The sequence below is a fragment of the Microtus pennsylvanicus genome, chromosome 4 (genome assembly GCF_037038515.1).
Source record: "Microtus pennsylvanicus isolate mMicPen1 chromosome 4, mMicPen1.hap1, whole genome shotgun sequence".
In the NCBI taxonomy this organism is placed as follows: domain Eukaryota; kingdom Metazoa; phylum Chordata; class Mammalia; order Rodentia; family Cricetidae; genus Microtus; species Microtus pennsylvanicus.
Genome location: NC_134582.1, coordinates 140063417 through 140088056, shown reverse-complemented (window position 1 = coordinate 140088056; position 24640 = coordinate 140063417). Strand labels below are relative to the sequence as shown.

Here is a 24640-nt window from a genome sequence, read left to right as displayed (position 1 = left end):
TTCATCATTACTGGACTTTTGGATCCACGAATAACAAAACTGTAAAAACAGAACCAACAAGGGAAAAAAGACATGACTAGAATTTCTTCCTTTCCTCCTCTGACTTGTGAGAGAGGGTTGATGCCCTTGTACTTATAGAACTAGCTGGTTTCCTAAAATTTCAAGTAGCAATGTGTAGAAGGCAGCTTCCAGGGATTTTCTGTTAAAATGGACGTTATAAGACTAAAGTAAACAATTAAAAAAATCAAGATGTGACACTGCGTCTGATGCACAAGGGTTATGTTCAAAACTAAAGCAATCATTCTGGAGTCCTTAAGTATGAAGATCTTCAAACTCCTGAGACAGAGTTTAACACAGAGGTTAAGGATGTAACTCAATGGTTCAGGCCCTGTATTCAGTCCCATTATTAAAAACGAAACTTGTCTTGGGATTAAAATTTCCCACACCATTTCTACTTCTAAATAATCCATCATTTTTCTTGGTTTCTAGCTGATGAGGTGGACTAACTCCATTCCATTTCAAAACTACCTAAACCAACAATGAAATATCACTTGGTGTAATCATTTGAAACAATTAATATTAATTAGAATTACTTACACCTCACGATCACCTTCAATAGCATAACGTAAAGCAGTCCATCCAAACAAATCTTTAAAATTGATGTCAACACTTTGTTGAAGAAGAAGGTTGACCATAACCGGTGAATCACATCTTACAGCATACATGAGAGAGTTTCTAAAATAAAAATAACTTCAGTTATAGACCTTAATATAATTATTTGAATAGTTATTGGGTACACTTTACCAAATAGCTCATCCAACTGTGTAGAACTGTTAATAGACCTAAGTATTTTGAGAGATCCATTATTCAACATTTTAAGTTATTTTCAAAACAAAACCTGTGGTAGACTTCTTTCCCACAATTCTATTACCTAATAGGATTCCCACCTTAATATCCTCTGATTGACAACTATGGTAATAAGGAAAATTTACCTGAAGTATATCAAGATTTATAAGATTTTTCCTTTTCTTCCATGGTTTAATGTAATATATTACAATTTATACTCATGCCAAATAAGTAAAATTATTTGTGTGATTAGTATAATAGCAGTAACAATATAAAATGATATTGATAAAATAATGGCAAAGATAGCTGTAGCACTTTAGGTTAATGATGCTGAATACCACTGATAGTAACTAAGGTAAAAAAAAATACTATTTTTTTTCAGACGTGACTCAATATTTGTTTTGCTATGTAGTTCAGGCTGACCTCAAACTCAGAGATACACCCACATCTATCTCCTGAGTGCTAGGATTAAAAGTATGTGCAACCACATGCCAGGCAGTAGTGGCACATGCCTGTTGGAGAAGGGTGCCACTGTTGGTTTCTGGCCACCCAAAATAATCACACAGAAACCATATTATTTAAAACACTGTTTGGCCCATTAGATCTAAGTTCTTATTTGTTAACACTTTCATCTTAATTTAACCCATTTCAAGTAAACGTGGCCTACCAGCAAAGTTTCAGCATGTCTGTCTCTGTCAGCTCCATGGCTTCTTTCTGATTCCACCTTCCTCTTCCCATCATTCAGCCTAGCTTTCCCCGCCTAGTTCTGTTCTGCCCTGCCATTGGCCCAAAGCAGTTCTTTATTCATTATCCAATAAAAGCAACACATAGACAGAAGGACCATCCACACCACATGCCTTTAATCCCAGTACCCAGGAAGCAGAGACAGGAGGAGCTCAGCCTGGTCTGCAAAATCTAGTTCCAGGACAGCCAGGCTGTTACACAGAGAAACGCTGTCTCGAAGAATAAGAAAAAATATGTGCTACACAGCTAGCCCCATATGAATGGTCCTACAACTATTTTTCAAGTGTATTATTACAGTTTTTATATATTAGGAATGTGTTTACCCTGGTTTAGCCACACAGCACTGAGAAGTGATGCCAGCCAAGATCTAAGGGAGCTCGCTGCCTTCCAGTCTGGCAGTAGCAGATGACCTCATCCATGTACTGCTGGCATGAAGAATGCAAGAGTTACAGGATTGTGGGGATATATACCAAGGTTTCAGGAGGAAAAATAAACCCATGAGGGTGAGCAATGAGGAACAGGCTGTAATTTCCTTCATAGAGCTGTTAATCCAGTTGTATGTTGAATTGTGGATGGGATTCTAACTTAACAATGGAGACTTTGGGGTTGTTGGAGATATTAGGTACACAGAAATCCTTGGGAGGAATTTTCCCATATTCTCCCCATCATTGAGATACTATATCATGGTTTCCCTGCCAAGACAGATGATAAATTCTGAGGATATAAGACAAAATAAACCATCCCTCCGTTAACTTCCCTCCGTCATGCATTATGTCGTGCCAATATGAAAAGTAACTGATGCTTTATTTTATACTCAATACAGAATTTTCTTTAAAAAGTATATTAAAAAAGGGGAGCGCGGTAGCTCCTTTGTCCCCATAGCCTGCCTGCAGCAAGCAGGGTGGGCCCTTTGTTTGCGAGCTAACCAAGCAGCACGAAGTTTTGATCTGGACACCCAGTGAAACATCATTGTGGTGAGTGAATGCTGCGGCACCCGGGAACAGCCCGCCTACACTTCCTGGTCATCCTACAGGGGCTATACTGCCCAATACCTCCTCTCTCTTCCTATCCCACCCAGCTTACATCCAGATCCCCCCACCCCCTGTCTCCCTCCCTCCTTCCCTTCTTTGGCGGCATAGCGCCTCCCTGCTCAGCCTGCTTGGGCGCTGGGACCGAACCCGAAGCGGAGGGCAAAGGGGAAGGCGGCGGTAGCTCCTTTGTCTCCATAGCCTGCCTGCAGCAAGCAGAGTGGGCCCTTTGTTTGCGAGCTAACCAAGCAGCAAGGAGATCCGATCTGGACACCAGGAGAAACATCACTGGGGAGTGACATCACTGGGAAGGTACATCAGTGGGCAAGAAGACCTGATCCTGTAAAAGAAGATTCATAGGAGAGTATTGGGAGGAAGAGATGGGGAGATGCCAATGCAAGAATTCACCCAACAATCTGAAAAACAACACGAAACCACCAGAAGCCAGCGACCTCACAACAGGAGGACATGAACACCTTAATCAAGAAGAAGTAGAAAAAACTAACTTCATGAAAGTGATTGACACCCTTAAACAGCATATAAAAAATGCCCTTATAAAAATGGATGAGAAGTATAACAGAAAGTTCGAGGAATTGAGTAAATCTGTGAATGCTACCCTAGGAAACCAAGGAAAAACAATCAAACAGATAATGGAAACAGTTCATGACTTGAAAACTGAAATGGAGGCAAAGAAGAAAACACAAACAGAGGGCCGGCAGGACATGGAAAATCTAGGTAAATGAATAGAGACTACAGAAACAAGCATAACCAGCAGAATACAAGAGATAGAAGAAAGAATCTCAGATTCTGAGGATAACATAGAGAAAATAAACGCACTGATCAAAGAAAACAGCAAGTCCAACAAACTCTCATCACATAACATTCAGGAAATATGGGACACAATAAAAAGACCAAACCTAAGAATAATTGGAGTAGAAGAAGGAGAAGAAGTGCAACTCAACGGTCCAGAAAATATACTTAATAAAATTATAGAAGAAAGCTTTCCCAACCTGAAGAAGGATGTACCTATGAAGGTTCAAGAAGCATACAGAACACCAAATAGGCTGGATCCAAAAAAAACATCCCCTCGCCATATAATAATCAAAACACAAAATATACAGAATAAAGAAAGAATATTAAGAGCCGCAAAGGAAAAAGCCAAGTTACTTATAAAGGTAAACCTATCAGACTTACACCTGACTTCTCTATGGAAACCATGAAAGCCAGAAGGTACCTGGATAGATGTACTGCAAAAACTAAGAGACCATGGATGCAAGCCCAGACTACTATATCCAGCCAAGCTTTCGTTCACTATCAATGGAGAAAACAAAATTTCCAGGGATAAAAACAAATTTAAGCAATACGTAGCCACAAATCCAGACTTACAGAAAATAATAGAAGGAAAATCACTAACCAAGGAGTCCAACAATGATCACAATAACTCAGACATCTAGAGACCCTTCACCAGCACAACTCAAAGAAGGGAAACACACAAACCGTACTACTAAAAAAGTGACCGGAGTTAACAACCACTGGTCTTTAATATCACTTAATGTCAATGGGCTCAACTCACCTATAAAAAGGCACAGGCTAAGAGATTTGATACGAAAACAGGATCCAACATTCTGCTGTCTACAAGAAATACACCTCAACCACAAAGACAGGCACCTACTCAGAGTAAAGGGCTGGGAAAAGGCTTATCAAGCAAATGGACCTAAGAAACAAGCAGGTGTGGCCATACTAATTTCTAACAAAGTTGACTTCAAACTTAAATCAATCAGAAGAGATGGAGAGGGACATTTTATACTCCTAACAGGAACAATTCATCAGGAAGAAGTCTCAATCCTGAATATCTATGCCCCTAATATAAAAGCACCCACGTACATAAAAGAAACATTGCTAAAATTCAAGGCAGCCATCAAACCGCACACACTAATAGTAGGAGACTTCAACCAACACTCCTCTCTCACCAATGGACAGGTCAATCAGATAGAAACCTAACAGAGAAATTAGAGAATTAATGGAGGTAATGAAGCAAATGGACTTAACAGACATCTATAGATTATTCCACCCAAAGAGGAAAGAATATACCTTCTTCTCTGCAGCTCATGGAACCTTCTCAAAAATTGACCACATACTCGGTAACAAAGCTAACTTACACAGTTACAAAAAAATATTACTAACCACCTGTGTCTTATCAGATCACCATGGATTAAAGTTAGAATTCAACAACAATGATACCCCCAGAAAGCCTACAAACTCATGGAAACTGAACAGTCAACTACTGAACCATACCTGGATTAAGGAAGAAATAAAGAAAGAAATTAAAGTCTTCCTGGAATTCAATGAAAATAAAGAAACAACATACTCAAACTTATGGGACACTATGAAGGCAGTCCTAAGAGGAAAGTTCATAGCACTAAGTGCCCACTTAAAGAAAACAGAGAAAGCACATATTGGAGACTTAACAGCCCACCTGAAAGCTCTAGAAAAAAAGAAGCAGACTCACCTAGGAGGAGTAGAAGACTGGAAATAATCAGACTGAGGGCTGAAATCAACAAAATAGAAACACAGAAAACAATCCAAAGAATCAATGAATCAAAAAGCTGGTTCCTGGAGAAAATCAACAAGATTCACAAACCCCTATCCAAACTAGTCAAACAACAGAGAGAAAATTTGCAAATTAATAAGATCAGAAATGAAAAGGGGGACATAACCACAAACACAGAGGAAATACAGAGAGTCATTAGATCTTACTGCAAAAGCCTGTATGCCACAAAGCTGGAAAATGTAAAGGAAATGGATACTTTCTTAGATAAATATCATTTACCAAAGTTAAATCAGGACCAGGTGAACAATCTAAATAGACCTGTTAGTCGCGAAGAATTAGAAGAGGTTATCAAAAACCTCCCTACCAAAAAAAAGCCCAGGACCAGATGGTTTCAATGCGGAATTCTACCAGAACTTCCAAGAAGACCTAATACCTATACTCCTCAATGTATTCCACAATATAGAAACAGAAGGGTCATTACCAAATTCCTTTTATGTAGCTACAGTTACTCTGATACCAAAACCACACAAAGACTCAACCAGGAAAGAGAATTACAGGCCAATCTCACTCATGAATATCGACGCAAAAATCCTCAACAAAATACTGGCAAACCGAATCCAAGAGCACATCCGAAAAATTATCCATTATGATCAAGTAGGCTTCATTCCTGAGATGCAGGACTGGTTCAACATACGAAAATCTATCAATGTAATCCAGCATATAAATAAACTGAAAGAAAAAAAACCATATGATCATTTCATTAGATGCTGAAAAAGCATTTGACAAAATTCAACATCCATTTATGTTAAAAGTCTTGGAGAGATTAGGGATACAAGGGTCATACCTAAATATAATAAAAGCTATATACAGCAAGCCGACAGCTAATATCAAATTAAACGGAGAGAAACTCAAAGCCATCCCGCTTAACTCAGGAACACGACAAGGCTGTCCACTTTCGCCATACCTCTTCAATATAGTGCTTGAAGTTCTAGCAATAGCAATAAGACAACATAATGGGATCAAGGGGATTCGAATTGGAAAGGAAGAAGTTAAACTTTCATTATTTGCAGATGATATGATAGTGTACATAAGCGACCCCCAAAACTCCACCAAAGAACTTTTACAGCTGATAAACAGCTTTAGTAATGTGGCAGGATACAAGATCAACTCAAAAAAATCAGTCGCCCTCTTATACACAAAGGATATGGAAGCAGAGAGGGAAATCAGAGAAGCTTCTCCATTCACGATAGACACAAACAGCATAAAATATCTTGGGGTAAATCTAACCAAGGAAGTCAAAGATCTATTTGACAAGAACTTTAAGGCATTGAAGAAAGAAATTGATGAGGATACCAAAAAATGGATAGACATCCCTTGCTCTTGGATTGGGAGGATCAACATAGTAAAAATGGCAATTCTACCAAAGGCAATTTATAGATTCAATGCAATCCCCATCAAGATCCCATCAAAATTCTTCACAGATCTGGAGAGGACAATAATCAACTTTATATGGAAAAACAAAAAACCCAGGATAGCCAAAACAATCCTATACAATAAAGGATCTTCTGGAGGCATTACCATCCCTGACTTCAAACTCTATTACAGAGCTACAGTAATGAAAACAGGGTGGTACTGGCATAAAAACAGAGAAGTCGACCAATGGAATCATATAGAAGACCCGGATTTTACCCCACAAACCTATGAACACCTCATTTTCGATAAAGGAGCTAAAAGTATACAATGGAAGAAAGAAAGCATCTTCAACAAATGGTGCTGGCACAACTGGATGTCAACCTGTAGAAGAATGTAGACCCATATCTATCACCGTGCACAAAACTCAAGTCCAAATGGATTAAAGACATCAATATCAGCCCGAAAACACTGAACCTGATAGAAGAGAAAGTGGGAAATACCCTACAACAGATGGGCACAGGTGATTGCTTCTTACGTATAACCCCAGCAGCACAGACATTAAGGGCAACATTGAATAAATGGGACCTACTTAAACTGAGAAGCTTCTGTAAAGCAAAAGACACTGTCACTAAGACACAAAGGCAACCTACTGACTGGGAGAAGATCTTCACCAACCCCGCAACAGACAAAGGTCTGATCTCCAAAATATATAGAGAACTCAAGAAACTAGACTTTAAAATGCTAAGTAACCCAATTAAAAAATGGGGAACTGGCCGGGCGGTGGTGGCGCACGCCTTTAATCCCAGCACTCGGGAGGCAGAGGCAGGCAGATCTCTGTGAGTTCGAGACCAGCTTGGTCTACAAGAGCTAGTTCCAGGACAGGCTCCAAAACCACAGAGAAACCCTGTCTCGAAAAAACCAAAAAAAAAAAAAAAAATGGGGAACTGAACTGAACAGAGAATTCTCAACAGAAGATGTTCAAATGGCCAAAAGACACTTAAGGTCGTGCTCAATTTCCTTAGCAATCAGGGAAATGCAAATCAAAACAACTTGGAGATATCATCTTACACCTGTCAGAATGGCTAAAGTCAAAAACACCAAGGATAGCCTTTGCTGGAGAGGCTGTGGAGGAAGGGGTACCTTCATCCATTGCTGGTGGGAATGCAATCTTGTGCAACCACTGTGGAAGTCAGTGTTTCGGTTTCTCAGGAAATTCGGGATCAACCTACCCCTGGACCCAGCAATACCACTCCTGGGATTATACCCAAGAGATGCCCTATCATATGACAAAAGCATTTGTTCAACCATGTTCATAGCAGTATTATTTGTAATAGCCAGAACCTGGAAACAACCTAGATGCCCTTCAATGGAAGAATGGATGAAGAAAGTATGGAATATATACACACTAGAGTACTACACTGCGGTAAAAAACAATGACTTCTCGAATTTTGCATACAAATGGATGGAAATAGAACACACTATCCTGAGTGAGGTATCCCAGACCCAAAAAGATGAACATGGGATGTACTACTCATAATTGGTTTCTAGCCATAAATAGGGGTCACGGAGTCTACAATAGGTGAACCTAAAGAAGCTAAGTAAGAAGGTGAACCCAAGGAAAAACATATAGTTATCCTCTTGGCTAAGGGAAGTAGACAAAATTGCCGGGGAGAAAATTGGGATCTTGGGGGTGGGGTGGGATGGGGGTAAGGAGAGAAGGGGAGAGAAAAGGCAGAAGGGAAGGAGGGGGGGGGACTTGGGGAAACAGGAGGATCGGGATAAAGGAAGGTTGGATAGGGGAGCACGGAACCACAATTCTTAGTTAAGGGAGCCACTTTAGGGTGTTCAAGAGACTTGACCCTAGAGGGGCTCCCAGGTGCCCAAGCTGAGGTCCCCAGTTAGTTCCTTGGGCAGCTGAGGATAGGGAACCTGAAATGACCCTATCCTAGAGCAATACTGACAAATATCTTGCATATCATCATAGAACCTTCATCTGGTGATGGATGGAGATAGAGACAGAGACCCACACTGGAGCACTGGACTGAGCTCCCAAGGTCCCAATGAGGAGCAGAAGGAGGGAGAACATGAGCAAAGAAGTCGGGACCACGAGGGGTGCACCCACCCACTGAGACAGTGGAGCTGATCTACTGGGAGCTCACCAAGGCCAGCTGGACTGTTGCCGAAAAAGCATGGGATAAAACTGGACTCTCTGAACATGGCGAACAATCAGGGCTGATGAGACGCCAAGGACAATGGCACGGGGTTTTGATCCTACTTAATGTGCTGGCTTGGTGGGAGCCTAGCCAGTTTGGATGTTCACCTTCCTAGATATGGACGGAGGGGGGAGGACCTACGACTTACCACAGGGCAGGGAACCCTGACTGCTCTTTGGACTGGAGAGGGAGGGGGAGAGGAGTGGGGAGAAGGGGAGAGGGGTGGGAGGAGGGGGAGAAGAGTGGGAGGAGGGGGAGGGAAATGGGAGGCTGGGAGGAGATGGAAATTTGTTTTTTTTTTTATTCTCCTTTTATCAATAAAAAAAGTATATTAAAACAAAATTAATACATTTTGGCTAATATAAGATCATATGCACTAATATTAGATTAAAAATTAGAGAAATTGGTCAATATTAATGACAGTATAAACCCTATTATATATCACTCACTTTGAATTATTGAAATTCTAAGCTGGATGTGGTGGCTCATGCCTTTAATCTCAGTCAGCATAAGGCAGAGGCAGGTAGATCTCTGCATTCATGGCCAGCCTGATCTAAAGAATAAGTTCTAGGACAGCCAGGGCCACACAAAGAATCCTGTCTGGGGTTGGAGGAGGAAAAGCAATACTAACAGATAATACATGCTTGGTTTCCAGTATATTCCTATAAGTCAATATTGTTGTTCCTATTCACGTACTATTTTATGTGCATGGCTGTCTGCAGTTTAGAACAACATTAGAGGGTCTGAAGTCAAATGCTACCTTCTCTGAGGGTCCACCGCATGCACACTGGCTCCCGTGCTTACTAGGAACTGCGCCATATTCAGCCTGTTTTCCCTGAGAGCAAGCAATAGTGGTGTGAGGTTATCCTGAAAAACAACAAAATCAACTTACATTCTACAGACTCAATGCACACAAACATGAAACAGAGTTAGGAGAGGTCATTAAAGCCATCCTTTCCTTGTCACCCCATTATGCTTTCATGCAGGCTCTCCAGTTCCTGCCAAAATGCTGCCCCCTGTCCACAGATGGAACATGAACACTAGTCCTCCGCAACCCTCACTTGAAATAGTTTTGTGTCTATAAAACTTTGTTCCCATTATTAAATTTATCTTGGCATTTTAGAGTCACTTAATTGCTCCCATCTAAACCCCAATATTCTTAAATTTTGGACTATTGGTACCCGTGTTGTATGGTTATTAAATTACCATTCACAAGTGGAATGGTTTCTGTGTAGCTTTTGGAGCCTGTCCTGGAACTTGCTCTTGTAGACCAGGCTGGTCTCGAACTCACAGAGATTTGCCTCCCTCTGCCTCCCAAGCGCTGGGATTAAAGGCCATGCACCACTATCACCCAGCTGAAATATTTTCTTTCTTCACAAAAGCCAAATGTCAAATTTTAAATTAAATTACAAATTGCCTACTCTAGAAATGTTCTAGAACTTGATTTATACTATATATGCATTCAATTCTTCCAATGTTACTTACACGAATAATTTGTTGCACGGGACTGCTAAAGATAAATTATCAAAAGGATTTCTATCACCATTATTACTGTTAGGTTTTCAGTGCTATCCCTGTACTGCTGGTCCTGGGTTCTATAGGACAGCAGACTGAACAAGTCATGAGGAGCATGTCAGTAAGCAGCCCCTCCATGGCTTCTACAGCAGCTCTTGCCTTCAGGTTCCTTCCCTGTTTGAGTTCCTAGTACTGACTTCCTTCAGTGATGAGCAGTGATGTATAAGCCATATAAGCCCTTTCTCTCTAACTTGTTTTTTGGTCATAGTGTTTTGTTCCAGCAATAGAAACCCTAAGACAATGCCCTCTCCAAAATCTTCATAATGGTGTAGGAGACTCAGATGGAGCTCTACTGAAGTGCATAACACTTTAGGAACCTCTCCTTCTCTTGGTGCTGCCTCTTGGCCCTGCCCTAAAGTAGTGAGTCTTTCACATCTGGGGCACTTACTCATTTCTGAACCAAGTAAATTCCCATGCTAAGTTACGTGATTCCCCTGGCATGGTGCAGGACTCTGGCTCAGATCATTTTGTATTTGGGGAAATGCTCGATATCATGTCTGATCTGCCTGCTGTGACATTTGCCACACCTCTGAGAACTGGGAATTACAAGAATGTTTTTCTCCCTTGTTCTTCTCCACTTGCTTGATTCACAGGCCTCATAATGGGCACCTCACTCTCAACTACCAAATGACTCTCCCCTAGATTGTAGTTGAATTCTTTTACTCTTTATTCTTTGTGGGCCCGCCACTCAACTCCAAAATAAACACACAGAGACTTATTCTTATTTCTAGCCAGCTTTTCTAACTTAAATTAACCCATTTCTCTTCTTTTATATTTTAACTATTTATTCTACATATCTTTCTTCTCTTCTTGCTCCAGGACTGGTTTTGTGGATAGGTCGCTGGCCCCTAGCATCCCTCTCCCCTTCTTTTCTCACCCATCGCTCTTCTTCTCTCTTCTATTATTTATTCTCTATGCCTGGCAGTCCCACCTAGTTCTTTCTCCTACCCAGAAGTCCACTATTCACCTCTTTATAGACCAATCAGGTGTTTTAGACAGGTAAAATAACACAGCTTTACAGATGCAACATAAAAGAATGCAACACATCGTTGCATCACTAAACAAACTTTCCACACATTAACAAACGTAACACATCTTAAAATAATATTCCACAACACTAAATAGCTTTTATACACTTTTAAACACTTTATCCCGGAGGAGAAATAAACCAAAGAGACTGTTAAGTTTCTGTAACAGTATCTGGCCACAGTACAAATCAGGCGATGGATTTCAGTGACCTAAAAAGGTATCTTTCACCTCACAATTCTTGCTGACTTAGAACTACATACCGCACAGTGGTAAATGGTAGGAAACCGATGTCATTAAAGCCTGTTTCTACCCATGAAACTTCCCCTACCTTTGCCAGTCTTACACAACTTTTTAAATTCAGTAACTCCATGAAAAACTGGCCCGTTTCTCTAGCCCCCTTGACCCTGCTGTCTCTCTCTCCTCTCAACCAGTCCCCTGGCTAGGTGCCAGGGTCCATTCAGGGCCTTTCTTGGCTGGCTCTGACATCTGCTGAGAGCTCCCCTCCCCACCTGGGTGCCTGCCTGGCCTCGGCCTTTCCAAAATGATGGATTTCACCCTGTGTATCAGATAAAAGCTTATGATCCACCCCTTCCATAATCCCTCCCACTTCCAAAGGCTCTCTCAGCCATGGTGCTCCCCCGCCCTCCGCCCCATACTTACTCAGCCATAGCTTGGTACTTGTGCAAGTGGCTTTCAAATAAGAGGGTGACAGCTATTCTTGTCCTCTATGGAAAACTCTTCAAGGAATCTCACTTTCCACGTCCGCCCCCACTCATCTCTCTGTGCCTTCAAACTTCCCTCTGTGCACCACTCTGGTGCAGGTGAAAGTGCTGTCATGTCCGTACTTTAACAGTGCTTTGTATGGCTGTTCATTTACCCAGACCCCTACTTTATTCAAGTAGTTTTCATGTTTAAAACGATTCAAGTGTTTTCCCCGTCCTAAGATTCAAATGTTCTTACTGTCTTTGTAAAAGATTTTCTTATTTGGTATAATTTAGGTAAAAGAGATCTAATTCTAAATTAACAACATCAAAAGCCTCAGTTTTGGAGACATCTATTTTTTTTTATTTTCCTTTTTTCTTTTCTTTCCTTTCTTTCTTTTTTGTTTTGTTTTTGTTTGTTTATTTTTCGATACCGAATTTTCTGTAGTTTTGGAACTAACTCTTGGAGACCAGGCTGGCGTCACACTCAGAGATCCGCCTGCTTCTGCCTCCCACGTATTGGTATTAAAGGCGTGCACCACCACCACCCTGAAAGACACCCATATTTTAAGCCCATATTTAATCTCTGAGTTAATCTTTTCCTATTTATATGAATTAAATAGGTCAAGTCAATTAGATTGGCTCTCCCCTAGATCTAACTCCATTTAGTGTAGTGGTTGCCTTATCTAGCTTCAATTAGACCACCATTCTCTCATCTGTCATCTCTTCTCCTTTCAGAAGTGATGCTTTTAATTATTTTAATGCTAGCTATAACATTTCCATTATATCAATGTTATATCATTTATAGAGAACAAAACTGACTAATTAAACCTGGATTATAATATGGCCAATAGATAGTAAAATAAAGAAGTTTCTTCCTTAGTAGCCTTTGATAATTACTTCTTTCCCATGAAGATCTGCCTTCCTGATGTTACAGTCTCACCAGATTCTAGGATAAACTCCTGGCTACGTGGGATGTTGTGGGAACTCCTTTGGCCAATAGCCTTTAAGATGCCGGCCCACTTTGGGCGTGGTCTCATGTATTGTTAAGTACAGATGAAAAGTGTGCAAGTGGGCCCCCCTTGTTTTATCTGCTGGATTCAGTTCCAGTTTCCAGCGCACACAGAGAACTGTGGATCACTACCCTTACTGTGAGTTTATCCCCAAATAAATAACCCTTTGATATACTCCATTCCGGGCTACAGCGGGACATGAGCTGCCGTGGATATAAGATGAGGCTGCCAAGAGCAGCTACATCTGCTGAGGTTTCCACAAGCTGTGCTCTTGCTGTTGTATCTCTAATTGTGGAGAGTTAGAATGTTAGAGGCTATTTTAGCCTCTTAATAGCCCAATCTCTATTGACCTGCCTCACCCTAAAAGACACGCAATTTCCAATTTTCCATATCAGACTACTTTTATCCTCCTATTCCTCTTTGCCCTCCTCCCACTTCTTCTGTATGTCCTCAAATAAGTGTAGTCTTCACACTTCACCAAGGAAACTTCTCTGCAACAGACAGAGAGCACTACAGAAAACCACAACCAATCAAAATGCAGAGTTGTGTAGCCCCGTCCCAATGGATACAACTACAAAATGCTCCCACACCTGAGCCTCGGGGAGCAAGCATTGTTGTAGACTGGACAAAAGGACTGAAAGAGCCAGAAGCTCTGGGAGTCTGCTGTGAGATTTTCTCCTAGTAAGATCAAAAGTTATACATATAAAGTTCCACCAACATGACTGCCCAAAATGTGAGCTGAGCAAGGAAAACACCAATGAACATGCCAAACTGGAAGGCGTACAGTTCAAGAGGTCTCAACCCTACACAAAGAACTACAGGGGACTTAGTAAAGCTGGGGTCCCCTCAGAAAGGAAAGAACACACCAATGGGTTGTTCAGTGCCAAGTGGTCAGCCCTGAAAACATACATATACATCATACATGTAGCATTATATGGACTCAACAGGTTATTTATACATTTAAATGCCATAACAATGAATGAAAAATGGGTCATGAATTTGAATGAGAATGGGATGGATTTATGGAAGGGTTGGGGAAAGGAAACAATCTCAAAAATAACAATAAACAAAAATAGTCAAATTGATTACCTTTCTCTGCAAATAATATCACATTATTGTGATGAATATTCAAAAGCTATTTTATAAGATTAAATTTAAGTATAGCAACCCTACTAGGAACAATCTTTACTCTGTCTTCCTCACAACCTCTTTACAAATCAAAAGTTTCAATAATACCCTTCTCTCAGTAAGTTCAACTAAAAACGAATTGAAAGCTGAAGAATGCCCTATCCAAAGCAACTTAGAAAAAAAAACCTAACAATTAGCAAAGCCTTCTTGGCACTTTGTGTTGATTGCATAACTTCCAAATTAGTCTGAATATTTCTCATCAATTTGTTTCCATTATTCTCCCATCAGCAAGGTAGATAGAACTTATCAACAGTGTTACTGTTTCCATTTAGTTCAAAATACTTTTGTTTAAGTTGGTGCTTGTTTGGAAGACTAAAATTGCTTTATTGTGTTGATTTTTAATTTTGACCAAAAAGTGTTTAAAAGATTATTGAATAAATCGCAAATCTTACCTTTAATGAATTCAGTGATTCCACATACCTTTGTCCTGAATGTACAGAAGAAAGCTGCACTTTCCAAAGTACCAACACTTAAGATGATTTCCATTACAAATGTCTAAGCATTTTCATTCAGGGAATGCGTGAGCTTCTAAACATGGGTGACTAGCCCTACATACATCACATGTGTTTCTAAGCAAAATGATCCTTACTTTTGTTCTTTCCTCAATATTTGCTCCATAAAGTAGTAGCTTGGCAGCTATTGCTGGCTTCCCGGCATAGACTGCATAGTGGAGAGCAGTGTCTCCATTGCTGTCTTTAATGTGCGGGTTAGCATGATGCTCTAGCAGAAAACACACGATTTCCTCTTCCCAGCTTTGGACAGCCTTGAGGGATTGTAACAAGAAGCACATGGTCAACTCAAAGAATTTACGCTACACACTCATGGGTTTCACCAATTAATTGTATTTACATAAGATGAATTCATTTTTTTCTTTGCTTAAATCAAAAGCATCCCATGCTTAAAATGACTATGATCTACCTTCATCAGGGGTGTGATGTTACGATTGTCACACCCATTAATCTCACAGCCACGCCTCCAGAGGTAAGTCACCAGTTCTAGATGTCCGTAGAAGCAGGCAAAGTGCAGGGCATTCCTACAGGGAAATTACGGATATGCACAAGTATTCAAGTAATTGAAACTGTTAAATAGCATATTGTGCATGTGCCTTTGAAATAAATACGTAATGTCCTTCTAAAAAAATTTCTGTATTTGTGAAATTTCTTCCAAAACACACATACATAAACCATAAACACACACACAATCAATCTGCTTCATTTGCAGGAAGCCTCATTTAAATTTCAGGATATAGAACATAGATCCTTTGTCAGAATTTACTACAAATGATGTCTATCCCAATTTACGGCAGACCCCTTGTTTCCAAGTCTCCTGGCCCAGCCTTTTCCTGTCTGCTTCCATTGGTCAACAGTCTTTTGCACTTGAACGGGTCATGAAGCTCGTAGCATTCTTTTCTGATACTCAACTCCAGACTTGTCCACACTCCTACCACAAAGTAGATCTTATGTCCTATAAGCCATATCTCCATGGTAGCATTCAGAAAACAGTGAAGGGACTGGATAACAACTGGCTAGACGTCTAAAGTCTGACCCCCAGAAACTTCCATAATTTCCAAAACAGAGCTACCATCTGAGGTCCAAAAGCTCAAATATATGTGTCTTGATGGGGGGGGGATTTTATCTTCAAACCTTGTTTTAACCCTACTTTAAACTCTGTTACCTACAGGCTATTTCTGTTCCCTTCTAGGCTTCATTTCTGTTCTGATAAAATAAAACATTGTAATGCTACATCAAGAATGTAAACAAAGTAAGAAAGTTTTACTCATAACATTCTAGATATCATAACTTCATAACTAGATATCAGTTTAACATGCATAGTATTTCAGGAAGATGAAACTATACAACCACCCCATTCCGTAGATGGTCTAAGGATTCTATATTTCAGCAAGTATGAGGTGGTTTGTTTTTTGAAGTGAGACAGGGTGCTCCTGTCCAGGCTGGCCACACATTCATTCTCTTCCTGCTCTAGTGTGAGAGGTCCTTCTGTCTATGTGTTGTTTTCATTGATTAATGAATAAAGAAACTGCCTTGGCCTGTTGATAGGGCAGAACTTAGGTAGGTGGGGAAAACTAAATGGAATGCTGGGAGAAAGGAGGCAGAGTCAGAAAGAAGCCATGGAGCTGCAGGAGATAGATGCTGGGAATTTTACCTGATAAGGCACAGCCACGTGGCAATATACAGATTAATAGAAATGGGTTAAGTTAATATAAGAGTTAGCCAATAAGAAGTTAGAGCTAATGGGCCAAGCAGTGTTTTAATGAATACAATTTCTGGGTGGTTATTTCTGGGCTAAGCTAGCTGAGCAGCCAGGACAAATAAGTGGCCTGCTCCAACTTCTGCTAGCTAAATTCACATAAAACATGAGAGGGCTTGAAAGGGAATTCTAGACACAAAAATACAGAGTTTAACAGAGCTTCTTGCTGTTTGCTGGTGGCCTGCCATAGCTCCTTTAAGAGAGGTTTATCTGATTCAGGGGGAAAAAGCCGTGGCCATTTAAAAATGCCAGCTTTCTGAGCCAGGCTGCCAGCACAACCTCTGGCTCTTTCAGGAGACCAAGTTTTTGAGTGGGGTTTGTGAGCAGACCTCTGCAGCTTGCTTAATGGCAGCATGGACAGGCTGTGTGCCTAGAGATGGGGCACTGTGCATGTCTCTCAGAGGCAGTGAGCAGCTCCCCTGAGTGAGCAGGCAGTACCATATATACCTTACTAATGGCACAACTTTAGGTTTTAAGAAGTGGTGAGCATTTTAAGAAGTGCTCCTGGACAGTAAAGAATTACAGATTCACAATAGGACAGATTCAGACATAAAAGACTTCTAAATGGGTCACAGTGCTGGATAAATGTTCGTATGCTTGGAAGAGAGAAGAAAAAGAGTATAGAAAGTTGAAAAAGAAGTTTAAAAAGTCTTTAAAGAGACAGAGTACAGACAGTCATAGATTAAAAGGAGTAAAAAAATAAGCCACATAAAGATGGAAAATTCACAGAGTCTGGATTATGTATAGTATTATGTCTTCTTTGAATTTTTTGACTGTGAAGGAGCTAAGTACAGACAGACATTTCATTGTATGGGCTGCTAAGCTGAACCAGCATGTATTTTGTAAAGGTATCTTGTCTTCAGAATTTAAGTCTAAGGGTATGATGCTTTGAAAAAGATGTTCTTCTTTTGTTTTCACAGAAGATGAGAACCTGAGGGTTGCTTCTAGACCAATATGGTTTCATGGAACAAGACCCCCTGAAAGGTTGCTGTGAACACCCCCATAAAGAAAATACTTCACCCAACTGTTAACTGAGATGAACCAAACACATGGGATACACCATGAAAGACCTGATTAACAATGTTCTTTTACGTTTAAAGGGGGATATGCTATAGAGATTTGCATTGGTATGAATCTTGGTTTGTCAATACAAATTTAAGGTCAACTTTGTGTATACTGTGTGTGTGTGTGTGTGTGTGTGTATTGGGGTATTGTGATTGTTAAGCTCATTTGAAAATGTAATATATAATTAAAAAATATTCCTTAATAGATAGTCATCCATAATAGTCAAAATTGTCATGTTAGTTAGATTTTCAAGATGTATAGAGATATATTTCAGTTAGATAGGTATTCTTCAAATCTTTCAGAGACCTTCTGAATATGGCATTTAAATGTTTTAAGGACTTAGGATGGGTCCAGGTGCATAAGACTTTTCAAGAAGACCTACTAGAGCACATTGTGCTCGGCCTCTCCGTGAGCTAGGCCAACCATGGTGGCAGTGAAGACCCTAAAGCCGAGGTGGCCCGGGCGCAGACAGCACTGGCAGCGAACATCAGCATGACAAGGGGCCTGCAGGATGTTCTAAGGACCTTGGGCACCACGAAGATGCTTGTTTCTGGTGCTGGAGACATCAAGCTTACTAAAAATGGCAATGTGCTACTTCACGAAATGCAAATTCAACACCCAACAGCCTCTTTAATAGCAAAAGTAGCTACAGCCCAGGATGACATAAGGGGTGATAGCACCACATCCAATGTCCTTATCATGGGAAGCTGCAGAAATAGGCGGACCTCTACATTTCCGAGGGTCTTCACCCCAGGATAATAACCGAAGGCTTTGAAGCTACAAAGGAAAGAGCACTCCAGTTCTTGGAACAAGTGAAAGCAAGCAGAGAGATGGACAGAGAAACATTTATCGATATGGCCAGAACATCTCTGTGAATTAAAGTTCATGCTGAACCTGCAGATGTCTTAACAGAGGCTGTAGTGGACTTCATTTTGACCGTTAAGAAAAAAGATGAACCCATTGACCTCTCTCTCCATGGTTGAGATCATGGAGATGAAACATAAATCTGAAACAGATACAAGCTTAATCAGAGGGATTGTTTTGGATCATGGAACACGGCATCCTGATATGAAGAAAAGAGTGGAGAATGCCTATATCCTCACATGCAACGTGTCTTTGGAGTATGAGAAAACAGAAGTGAATTCTGGGTTCTTTTACAAGAGTGAGGAAGAGAGAGAAAAGCTAGTAAAAGCTGAAAGGAAGTTAATTGAAGACAGAGTTAAAAAGATAATAGAGCTGAAAAAGAAAGTCTATGGTGACACAGATAAAGGATTTGTCATTAATCAAAAGGTGATTGACCCCTTGCAAAAGAAGACATCGTGGCTCTTCGTCGCCCCAAGGGAATAAACATGGAGAGGCAGACACTTGCTTGTGGTGGGATGGCTCCGAATTCCTTTGAGGACCTGAATCCTGAATGTTTAGGACATGTGGGTCTTGTCTATGAGTATACATTGGGCAAAGAGAAGTTCACCTTCACTGAGAAATGTAACAATCCCCATTCTGACACATTGCTGGTTAAAAGACCAAATAAGCACACACTAACTCAAATCAAGGATGCAATAAGAGATGGCTTGAGGACTGTCAAAAATGCCATTAATGATGACTATGTTGTCCCAGGTGCTGGTGCAGTAGAAGTGGCAGTGGCAGAAGCTCTGATTAAATACAAGCCCAGCGTGAAGGGCAGGGCTCAGCTTGGCATCAAGGCATTTGCGAATGCCTTGCTCATTATTCCCAAGGATCTTGCGCAGAACTCTGGTTTTAACCTTCAGGAAACACTAAAGTTCAAGCTGAGTATTCAGAATCGGGTCAACTAGTAGGTGTGGACTTGAACACAGGCGAGCCAATGGTAGCAGCAGAGATGGGTGTGTGGGACAACTACTGTGTGAAGAAACAGCTGCTTGACTCCTGTACTGTGATTGCCACCAACATTCTGCTGGTGGATGAGATCATGACAGCTGGGATGTCCTCTCTGAAAGGTTGAAAAAGTCTCCCCTACTGCTGCATCTGTAACACTACAGGATGATATGGGGAAATGGTCATTTTTGTCCAAACTTCAAGTGATTTGGAAAAGAAGTTTTCTCTTCCTTGTTGAAGAAAAGAGAATAGGACATTTGGCACCTATTTAAATTATAATAATGTAAAATTGTTTTTTTTCACTGTCTGTATGCATTCAATTATAAAGAAGACCCATTTTAATCCACAAAAACGAACTTAGAACTTTTCATGACAATGAGATACATCTGCTCCTGGCAGCACCAATCTACTTCAAGAAAAAGATGGGCATTGAAGAGACTCCTTATGGAGTTTGTTAGATGAACTGGACATGCAGGATCCACAGAGAAATGACTGCTGAACTTGCCTAAAGGTGAGATGATCGTTCAGGATTCCTGCTTCATGAGTCTGTCAGACATTCTGCAGGACACAGAAAAATGTGATGGACAAACTGCCAGTACAGGCAGAACTGTCTTTGAAATCTCCTGCTTCATGGAAAACTCTGCTGGATTCTATGGGCCTATGGGCTGAAGATGGATCCCCCAATGATACAGAAGAACTTTGGGTAACTGTCCAGGCAGAGAGATGTCTCTGCCATTTCTAGAGTTTTGGAAGTTGCTTACAATGCACTTCCTATTTACTTAGGTAATATACCCTTCTAGAATCTTTGATGGAGTTGAAGAATAGATAGATAGCTATAGTTATAGTTTTCCTTCATTATGATAGAAGAATGTAAATAGAAATATTGTAACGGTAATTCTTGCTTGATACCTGTTTTGTTATATGTAATTTTACTATGTTAAAGTTAAAGCCTTCCTTTTTGTTTAAACAGAAAAGGGGAAATGGTGTGGGAAATCCTTTTGTCTATGTGTTGCTTTCATTGGTTAATGAATAAAGAAGCTGCCTTGGCCTGTTGATAGGGCAGAACTTAGGTAGGTGGGGAAAACTAAATGGCATGCTGGGAGAAAGGAGGCAGAGTCAGGAAGAAGCCATGGAGCCCCGGGAGACAGATGCTGGAAATTTTACCTGATAAGGCACATCCACGTGGTAATATATAGATTAATAGAAATGGGATAAATTAATATAAGAGTTAGCCAATAAGAAGTTAGAGCTAATGGCCAAGCAGTGTTTTAATGAATACAATTTCTGGGTGGTTGTTTCTGGGCTAAGCTAGCTGGGCGGGCAGGACAAACAAGTGGCCTGCTGCTACACTGCTCAACCTCCAAATAGTAGGAAATACAGTTTATGCACTGCAGCTGCCTTAGATGCTGAAGCTGGAATGCCCTCCTCCTGCTTTATTTTCTTTTTCTATTTTTAAGATTTATTTATTTATTTATTTATTTATTTATTTATTATGTATACAGTATTCTCAGTACTCTGCTTGCAAGCCAGAAGAGGGCACAGATCTCATTACAGATGGTTGTGAGCCACCATGTGGTTGCCAGGAATTGAACTCAGGACCTTCAGAAGAGCAGGCGGTGCTCTTAACCACTGAGCCATCTCTCCAGCCCCCTCCTTCTGTTTTATAATTGGTAGAAATGTTAAGATTTTTATTAGTACTCAAGGTCATGGGTCAGAACACAATCCTACACACAATGGATCCATTGCAATCTAGTCATACCATTTGCACTTAACTTTTTTTTACAAATACAATAAGAACAACAATAGTAGTAAGCAGGAGCCAAGCGCACAGTAATCAGGGCTTTGGTTTTCAAGAAACTTTTAAGCTAAAGAAAGAAATTGCAGGAGTAAGACGAGGAAGTGTGATTTATTTTAGTCATATGGCTAGTCTGGGCAAAGCAAAAAACAAGTTTTCAAGAAGGGATGGATCCTGAAAGACAGCAGTATGTACATAGTAGATATTCGGGTTAAGTCCAGAGACTGAACGGATTGAGAGAATGAGAAAATAAAGTTATATTTCTATAAAGGAACTTTTATAAGATACGACAATACCTTTGCAATATTAGTAGCCATTATACTTGCTATCTTTTATTTTCATAATTATGATCAGTGTCTAGTTTGGGTTTCTATTGCTGTGACAAAACACAATGACCAAAGCATACTGGGGGATGTGGTGGTTTGAAAGAAAATGGTCCCCGAAGGGAGTAGCACTAACAGGAGGTGAGGCCTTAGTTGGAGTAGGTGTGATCTTGTTGGAGGAAGTGTGTCATTGTGAAGGTGGGCTTTGAGGTCTCATATATGCTCGAGCCATGCCCAGTGAGACAGATCACTTCCTGTTGCCTGTGAGTCAAGATGTAAAAACTCTCAGCTCCTTCTATAGCACCATGTCTGCCAGCATGTTGCCTTGCTTCCCACCATAATGATAATGAAGTAAACCTCTGAACTGGAAAGGAGTCACCCCAATTAAATATTACCAGGGTTTCTCTTTACAGCAATAGAAACTCTAACTATGACAGGAAAGAAAGTGTTTATCTGTCTTATACTTCTACAACACTGTTCAACATTGAAGAAAGTCAGGACAGGAACTCAAACAGGGCAGGACCCTGAAGCCAGGAGCTGATGCAGAGGCCAAGGAAAGGTGCTGCTTACTGGTTTGCTCCTTATGACTTGCTCAACCTGCTTTCTTAAAGAATTCAGGACCACCAGTCCAAGAATGTCACCACCCACAATGTGTTGGGTCCTCTCCCATCAACCACTAATTAAGAAAACTCCCTACAGCCTGATCTTATGGAAACAGTTTTTAAAATTGAGGTTCCCTCTTCTCAGATGACTTTAGCTTGTGTCAAGTTGACATACAACTATCTAGCACAACCAGTATACAATTATTTGCCTATATAAGTCTATGTAGAAAAAGACATACTCAATAATATTTATACTATATGAAAATCTATAAGCAGAGATTAAAAAATTCTCCTCAGAAGAGAATAAGTATTGACAGAAAATATCAACACATGTGTACACACAAAATAAGAGAAAGTGTGAAATTGTCATCTGTGCATGAACAGTCCTACTCTTCAAAGGATTATCTGAAGGAATAACAGAAGTACATGCAGCTCCATTATCAATAAACCACATAAGAGTCAAAAAGTAAGATTCAATGCCAACATTAATGTAGATATTCTGTATTACTGCAAATAAGCTAGAAAGAAATAAAAATATGGTCAAAAACCCTCATGTTCAAATTAAACATTAAAGCAATAAAATGGGGAAATACACTTGTAATTAAACTTCTTTTTTTCTTATTTATTTATTTAAGATTTCTGCCTCCTCCCCTCCACCGCCAGATTGCTAATAAAAACCCATGATCAGTGTTTGTATGGATGCAATCAAGCTGAGTTGTTGCTTAGCATAACAAGCTACATCTGACTATGCTAATATTTCTCTATGTCTATGCCTCTTTCAAAGGTGAATTATTCCTTCTAATGAATGCACTGTAATTTTTTTATAACTCTTTGTTCTTCTAATGGTTTGGTATTTTAAGGTAGGTCGATGTTATTTCCCTCCTACTGGAACCAAGAAGTAGAGATATGTACAACTTTTAAATGCAGTAGCAGAAACAGGTACACTCAACTACTTTCCTAGTTCAGGTCCTTACAACACACACACCAGTTAAATGTTATGTATGTTATATATGTATACACACACAAACACACACACACATATATACATGTATATATATCCATCATATATAATATATCTAACATATATAATGGTTATTGTATTTTATTTGAAGAAGTTTTAGGTTTGAAGGTAATACATTATGAAGAATATGGTCTTTCACTTTTCTCGATGTATTTAACATCATATTAATGTGTACACTAAGATAAAACGATGTGATTTAATTTTGTTATTTAACACTTTTAAATAGTCTGTTGACTCTCTAAGGGGCTCCTAGGAGAAGGGAAAGCAACCAGAATTCTTCCCTTTGTTGGTTGGGTCATGGGTCCCCTCCCAGGTGCACCTGCGGTGCCAGGGAGCAGAGCTGGACTCTCCTGCCCTTTTTCTTGTCTTGGGAGCCAGTAAAGGTGTCTTCTCCCACATCAGCCCTCGCCCAGGTCTAAGGGCCCTCTTACCTATTCTCCTTGTCTCTGTGATTGACTTCATATTTGCCCAGAGTGAAGTACAACCGCACAAAAGGTAAATCTCCCGCACAGGCCGCCATGTGCAGGTCGTTGTCAGGAAAGTAGGACATGTCTAAATACACAGGATCCTGAGGCCCAAGGCACGGGGTGTTTCTCCGTCCACTGATATTGCAGAAACCTAAGGGTGTCTCTTCAAGACTCTTTTCTGGACAGCAACAGAGCACAGAGACGCCTTGGGAACCCCAAGGCCTCCACCCTCCCCCTCGGCTGTACTCTCCTCCCATCTCAGGCACCGTTACAGCAAGCCAACCGCTGACGGCCCCAGTATCAACCAGTTATTTTAACAAGCCGACTCTCTCTGTCTCATATCAAATTGTAAGTTCACCCCTCCTGTTTTTAATACTACATATATTTAACTAGTCTACTCTGCTTGTTGCAATATCAATGCTATTTTAAGCCCACTACTCCTGATCCAAATATTATCGTTTGCCATAGATTTGCCAAGTCTCTCCCACGTTCTCTCCAGTCAGTCCCAGGGTTAGTGTCTATCAACTGAAGAGACAGTTGACAGAACGGCTTTTGTCAAGCCATGCTGGTAGACACAAGTATGCAACGGTATGCAGAATGCGAGTTATGGATATGCACGTGTGCGTGAACATGTACGTGCGTCTAAAGCCAATGAAGATCAATGCGCATGTGCATAGACCAACCTGTCAAATCTCTGTAGGTCAGACCCGCATTGTTTCAAACATCCGAATATGCGACTGGAGGGATGGCTCAGCTGTAGGAGCATGTATTTCTCTTGCAGAGGAACCTAACTTGTGTTTCCAGCGCCCACCACTGATTCACAAACTTAGTGTAGCTCCAGAGGATCCAATACCTTTTTCTGAACTGTGGGCACCTACACTCACCTGTGCCCATTCCTTCACACACATAATTAAACTGAAAATGTTTTTAAATGTCATTCTCAG

The 24640-nt window shown here is 40.5% G+C and overlaps 1 protein-coding gene and 1 pseudogene across 1 annotated transcript in view; one reads left to right on the top strand and one right to left on the bottom strand.

The window, feature by feature from the left end:
- The window catches only part of LOC142848565 (uncharacterized), a 71691-nt gene extending 47738 nt beyond the window's left edge, over positions 1-23953 (bottom strand). Inside the window, exons 1-5 of the mRNA XM_075970785.1 lie at positions 23661-23953; positions 15220-15334; positions 14891-15064; positions 9556-9662; positions 598-735 (exon numbers count right to left, since the gene is read on the bottom strand). Of these exons, the coding sequence (XP_075826900.1) occupies positions 598-735; positions 9556-9662; positions 14891-15064; positions 15220-15334; positions 23661-23953 (827 nt within the window). The remainder of the gene's footprint in view (positions 1-597; positions 736-9555; positions 9663-14890; positions 15065-15219; positions 15335-23660) is intronic.
- On the top strand, positions 15689-19615 carry LOC142848566 (T-complex protein 1 subunit zeta pseudogene; annotated as a pseudogene).
- Positions 23954-24640: the final 687 nt, after the last annotated feature.